Here is a 6,000-nt window from a genome sequence, read left to right as displayed (position 1 = left end):
CACCTGTGAGTGAGCATTCCCCAGCTTCCTTAAATGCAAAACATGGAGCTTCCGGATAAAAGTAGAAGCACAAGAGGGTTACTGTGTCTCTTTTCTAGACCTTTGCTTTCCTTCTTTTTCTCCCAGAGAGATCAACAGAAAGTCATGGATCTTTTATTTACTGTCCCACATGCCAGATATTGGTTTCCTTATATGTTTACTGACTTTCCTCAATCATACAACAAATGTTCCCCTGGCATTGTCTGTGTCCTGCTCTGGATTAGCACAAAGGACAACTAGCATTTCGGATGTTTCTATTGGGGAGGCTCCCTTTCCAGTTGGTAAAGTCTTACCTGATACAATCAAATCAGTTTCTTTCATGTGCACATTGGACCACATGTGCTTCCCCAGCACTTTTCTCTGTTACAGATAACCTAGAAAGTACTTTCTTTATTTTCTTTGCAAGACTATGGCTCTGGCCTCACCTGGGAATGCTTCTCCCTGGCACCCAGGACCAGGACCTGGCACCATTTCTTTAAAGAGCCAAGTCCTGTGTGCCTGCTCTGGGGAATTCCCAGCTGAATCAGACACAGTTCCTGTCCTCAAGGAACTTTCAGTCACAGGAACAATAAAACATGGCAGTGGGGATAGGATGACATCAGGTTCACGGTTCTAGGAGATGCCAGTCATTCATCCCAGGAATTGGCAAGGAACCTTCCTCCATGAAGTCATACTTCAGGTGTGTCTTGACAGATGCCAGGTGGACAAGAGGGGACAGGAAGGGCTCTCCTGCCAGAAGGAACAGCTTGAGCTCAGGAGCAGAGTCAGTGGGTGATGAATTCTCGTTGAATTGAAATAAAAAGCCCAAAGCACTCAGAAGGCTGATAGGATGTGTAGGTCAACCTAAGGAGAAAAGCCTAAGACGGCTTTGACAAATAAAAAAGGCAGAAAACAAAACAGGCCTATTTTTTGGTGTCACAAAATACCGAGGAAAATCAGGATGAATTTTGCGTGGATTTTTATCGTCTTCTTTATATTTTCCTGTATTTTTAAATTTAAAATAATTGTCGGTATTACCTGCTGCCCACGCACTTCTCGGTCTGCAGGGGGCGCACCGGCGGCCACCTCGCCACCTCCTCCAGGGTGAGGGGCGGGGTCTCTAGGGCCGATATGTACTGACGAATGGCTGGTCGGGCTGTCTGTCACGACGTCCCGCCTCCGCGCTACGTCACATGACGCAGCCCATCATGGCGGCAGGAGCGCGGCTGCCCGGGCCCGCGGCTCCGCAGGGTTGCTGCCGTTGCTGCTGTTGAGAGGCGGCGGCGGCGGCGGCGGCGGCGGCGGCGCAGACTGGCGGGCAGGATGGTGTTTCTGCGGCCGGAGCGGCGGGTGCGGACTAGGAGCCGGGCTGAGGTTTGGCCGAAGCAACGTGTGCCCAGGAGCAGCCGGCGCGGGTGTCTCTGAGGCAGCGGAGGGAGGCTGGACCGACTGACTGGCGGACGGACCGACCCACGGAAGGCGACCGGAGAACTGGCCCCGGGGGCCTGTGCCGTGGGCGAGATGCCGGGGCCGCCGGCTTTACAGCTGCTGCTGCTGCTGCTCTTGGCCGCCGGCAGTGCCGGGGCCGCGCCACTTCCGCAAACAGGTGCAGGTGAGCGGGCCGCGGCGGGCGCGGGGCTTCGGGGCCGCTGCGGCGCGGCTGGGGCCCCGGGTCGGCGGGGTCTGGCCTCGGCGCGGAGGGACCAGAGGGCGTGCGGAGGGCAGGAGGCCCGGGGACGCTAATGAAGAGGGAGATTTCTGCCGCAGGGGCGTGGGATGGGGGCGGGGGCGAGGCGGTGCCGTGGGGGCTGGGGAGAGCGGCGGGAGAGGTGGCAGCCAGCGACCCCTCTCCACTTGGCTGTGGTACCGCCTCTGGACCTGTTGCCTAAAGGTCCCCAGCTTATTCCCTTCACGACAGTTCTGTTCCTTTTCCAGATGTCACCTGCCTCTTGTGCATTTCTCACATCTTATTGTAAGAACCATTTCTTAGCTCTCATCATACTTAAATGCAAATGCCTTGTCGAACTGTGCCTAGTTTCCTTCCCTCCCTGCAACTTGTTCTGAAGTTGTAAATTGATTTTAGACGCTGTGCTTTTTATTTGGAATGAATCTCAGGGGATGAGAAGGAAACCACGATAATATTTCTATTTTAGGAAGCCAGTGATTAGAGTAGCAGATTTTGAATAACTATTGACAAACTGGCCTAAGGGTAATTGAAGTTTCTATTTTAGCGTTAACAGCCTGTGATTTTCCTTTTTCTCCGCCCCCCTCCACATTTTCTTCATTTGTTTGCATTTTGGAGATTTATTACCCTAAAAAAAGCTTCAACCCAAGAAAGCATTTCAAGTTGGACTTTTTTTTTTTTTTTTTTTTTTTAAGGAGGAAAAATATCTAGGCAAACTTGCCTTGCTTGTCTACTGATTATTGTTGCAATGAGGAGCAATTGAAATTTGATAGATTAAAAAAATAGTGTTGGAAGAAACCTTAAATAAAATTGAGTCCCATTTCTTCATCTTACAGTTGAAGAATGGTGGTCAAATGACCTACTCAAGGTGACACAGCTATATTGTAGTTGGAGCTGCAAACCCAGATCTTAGATTTCTCCGCTTGTGTGATTTTTTTTTTTTTTTTCCAGTTTTCCTCAAGTCTTGTAGTGGTTAATGGAATATTACTCCTGAGTCAGGAGTTATTTTAGAATAATGTTAATTGGCTGCCGAATGTGGAAGTTCTGCCTTCAGTAAAGACACCTTTGTTAGATAAATCTACAGTGAAAACTATATGTAATTGCTTCCAGAGCTACACCAGGAGTGCCTTTGAATGTTAGTGTTCATTGTACAGTATAAAGTAGCACCAAATTTTTGCTATTACCTTAGAGCAAATCTTTGTAAGATGAATTTTGTGTTCTGGTACATAAGAGTGTTGTCCAAAGTGTATAGGCAGCCCAGGCACAAGTCTCAGAAAGTACCTGGGAAGTTATAAAAGATTATGTGGAAAGATAGTGATGTTGATATTTAAGGATATTGCTATTGAAATTCACAATTAGCACTGAAGTAGGATGGTGGATACCAATTGTCAAGGGAATTCAAGAAGCTTCCAGAAGACTTTGCACTTAGTTGAATATTTGTACATTTTGACAAACAAGTTCTTTATAGGAACCTATAAAAATACGTCTGACGCTACACCTCTTCCCATGTCTTTTATTCCATTCTTTTACCATTTTATGCAGGCATAAATTATAAAAGCTGAGTTTTGTTGGGTTACTGTAAACAAAGTAATCAGGAAAATGAACCTGTAAGTAGAAATATCATATCTTGACATAAATAAAGCACAGGGAAGGACTTGATAATTTATAGCAACTTTCGCAGATTGTTCTTTCTGGTTCTTGGACCAGAAGGTATATGGTTAAGGTGTATGGTATATGAAAAACAGGTACCTAGAGTTAAGTGGTTAAGGTGTATGGTATGTGAAAAATAGGTACCTAGAGTTAAATTCAGTGGGAAAGATGCACAGACATTTGTCTTTCCATCCAAAAGAGATTATTAATTCTGAACTGGGATGGATTCTTGGTCATGATGTTTAAGACCAAGAAGAATAAAGAAACCTTTGAGCTAATCCCGATTAGTGAGCTGTGGTTAAGAAAAGAACAACTTTTTTTTTTTTTTTTTTTTTTAACATTTTTAGTTTTAGATGGACACAATACCTTTATTCTGTTTGTTTGTTTATGTATTTGTTTAAATTTTTTTTTTTAGTTGTTGAAAGACCTTTATTTATTTATACATGGTGCTGAGAATCAAACCCAGTGCCTCACACATGCCAGGCAAATGCGCTACTGCTGACCCCCAACCCCAGCCCCTGTTTGTTTGTTTTATTTTTTTTATAAAGTGTACATGTTAGCCTTTTTTTTATAACTTTATTTTATTTATTTATATGTGGTGCTGAGGATCGAACCCAGGGCCTTGCACGTGTGAGTCAAGTGCTCTACCGCTGAGCCATAACCCCAGCCCGTTTGTTTATTTTTATGTGGTGCTGAAGATCAAACCCAGTGCCTCACACTGGGTAGAGGCAAGTGCTCTACCGCCGAGCCACAACCCCGTTCTGGAAGAACTCTTGAACATAGATGGGAGGTGAAAGAGCACTTAAACATTGAAAATGAAACTCTCAAGCTTCTGATGATCTAGGGGCCTGTTCGCCAAACCAAAATAGGGCTAACTTTTCTCAATTAAGCACAGACCCATTGCATAGGGTCTTTTGCTTCCTTGGTCATATTCTTTCTAAAGTGCAGAGTTTAATGGTGCAGTGTTAAAAGTATGCTTATCACAAATAGGTTGTAAAAAATATTTGAGTTTTATCCTTTGTCAGCCTATTTGTATGGGGAACAAATGAGGCAGTTAACTAAAATTCAGCTTTTAAATTGAAGTTCATTTTTCCAAAGTGTCTTTGACATCCAGAGTTGTTTCTGGGTTTGAAAGTCGAAAAGGTATTTACTCATTGAATCTTAATAAAACTGTGTAAATATGTGGATTGCCCTTGACCCTCAGATCAGAAGGCATTTCTTGGTTGAACTTTATTTTGGGCCTCCTCATGGCTATGGAATGCCCTTGTGTCCCTGTCTGGGAGCCTCTTTTCCTGAGAATCCAATATTTCTGCTGCAAGGCCCTTATTGTTATGTAGATTGAGACCTTGCTGGTCCCACTAGGAAGCTTGCATAAAGGGAGAAAGTCTACTGTTTTCACACACTGTTAAATAACTATACTGAGATTATAGTTCAGTCTTTTCCTGCAGATCATGGTTATGGCATAATTCTTCTCTGGAAAACATGATGGTGCCTTTTGTAAGATTCCCGGGATTCACATCATAAATTGGGATTCAAAATAAAGAAAGATCATGTATATGTGAAAGCATTCCTCTGAGCTCCACTTTCTTATTAATATTAGGATAGTGCTTAGACAGGGAAGCCCACTTCTATTGTTCTGTGGCATATTAGGTCACAGAGTACAGAGGAAGCTTTTAGCAGTTCCAGATAAAGGCCCTCACGGAAGCCTGTGAAGCCGGTGGGACTCAGCCACAAACACAGTTTGTGAAACCCTGGTTTTCATTTTAAACAGACTTTTATCTTGAAAAAGATTTCTATATAAGTAAAGGAATTTCTTTCTAAAGTAAGAGTTTTTGTGATTATTTTAATAATTTTTGAGAAATAAAAATTTTCAACAGGCAAATTCTTTCAGGATTTATGGCTATAAGGTTTGAAATAGGATTTAGGTTGAGATGCTATAATTGCTTTTACTTGATGATATTTTTTGTGTTAGTAAATATGCCCATCTGCACCGTAAAAGGAAGTCTGTCCAGTTTCGTAGCTGATCAGCATTGAAGTTACCAAATTCCTACTGTTTTGCTGATATCAATGTGCTGATTGTTCATGCAATATTTTGAAATTTGGAGAGTCCTTGGGCCTTCTCTGTCCCCTCTGGGCCTTGTCACTTAGATAACAACTGTACATATAATAAAAAAGACATTGTCATGTAAACAGGGGATGTCCAGGGTTCTGAAACAGTTAAACAAATGAGTCCTCAAAAAAGTCCTTGTAACTGGATGTAGAAAAAGAATATAACTTTTCAGTGCAGTTGAGAGTAAATCTGTGAACCAATCCTAGGTGGAACATGATGTCCTAGAAAGAACTTAGGCTTTGGAGTTAGACTTAGGTGTGAGGTCTTCCTTTTCTGCTTCAGTAGCTTTAAGATTGTGGGCCAGTTTCCTGGGCTTTTCTGACTCCTTAGCACTCATCTATTAAAAAGAATGTTTACTGTATAAAGGGTTGTTGGGAGGGTGGGATAGTCTTGCAGTGAGACACCATATCTGTTAGCATTATGTACTTGGTAATGTAGATTTTTTAAACACTTCAATTTTTTTTTTTTTTTTTTTTTTTTTTGTAAATTTGGTGGGTTATAGGATTGACTAATGGCAGGTGGTATAACTTCAGAGATT

General features: G+C 43.0%; 1 protein-coding gene across 3 annotated transcripts in view; it reads left to right on the top strand.

Annotated features, from left to right (window-relative positions):
* The first annotated feature begins 1,234 nt into the window (after nucleotides 1–1,234).
* Nucleotides 1,235–6,000, top strand: part of Lmtk2 (lemur tyrosine kinase 2) — an 85,473-nt gene continuing 80,707 nt past the window's right edge. For 2 of the 3 annotated variants that reach the window (XM_076840016.1, XM_076840014.1), the window contains exon 1: nucleotides 1,235–1,630. In XM_076840016.1, the coding sequence (XP_076696131.1) occupies nucleotides 1,540–1,630 (91 nt within the window). In that variant the 5' untranslated portion in view covers nucleotides 1,235–1,539. The remainder of the gene's footprint in view (nucleotides 1,631–6,000) is intronic. The other variant, XM_076840015.1, reaches the window with a different exon arrangement.

Source organism: Callospermophilus lateralis, chromosome 19 (assembly GCF_048772815.1).
Source record: "Callospermophilus lateralis isolate mCalLat2 chromosome 19, mCalLat2.hap1, whole genome shotgun sequence".
Lineage (NCBI taxonomy): Eukaryota > Metazoa > Chordata > Mammalia > Rodentia > Sciuridae > Callospermophilus > Callospermophilus lateralis.
This window is presented reverse-complemented; position numbering and strand designations above follow the sequence as displayed.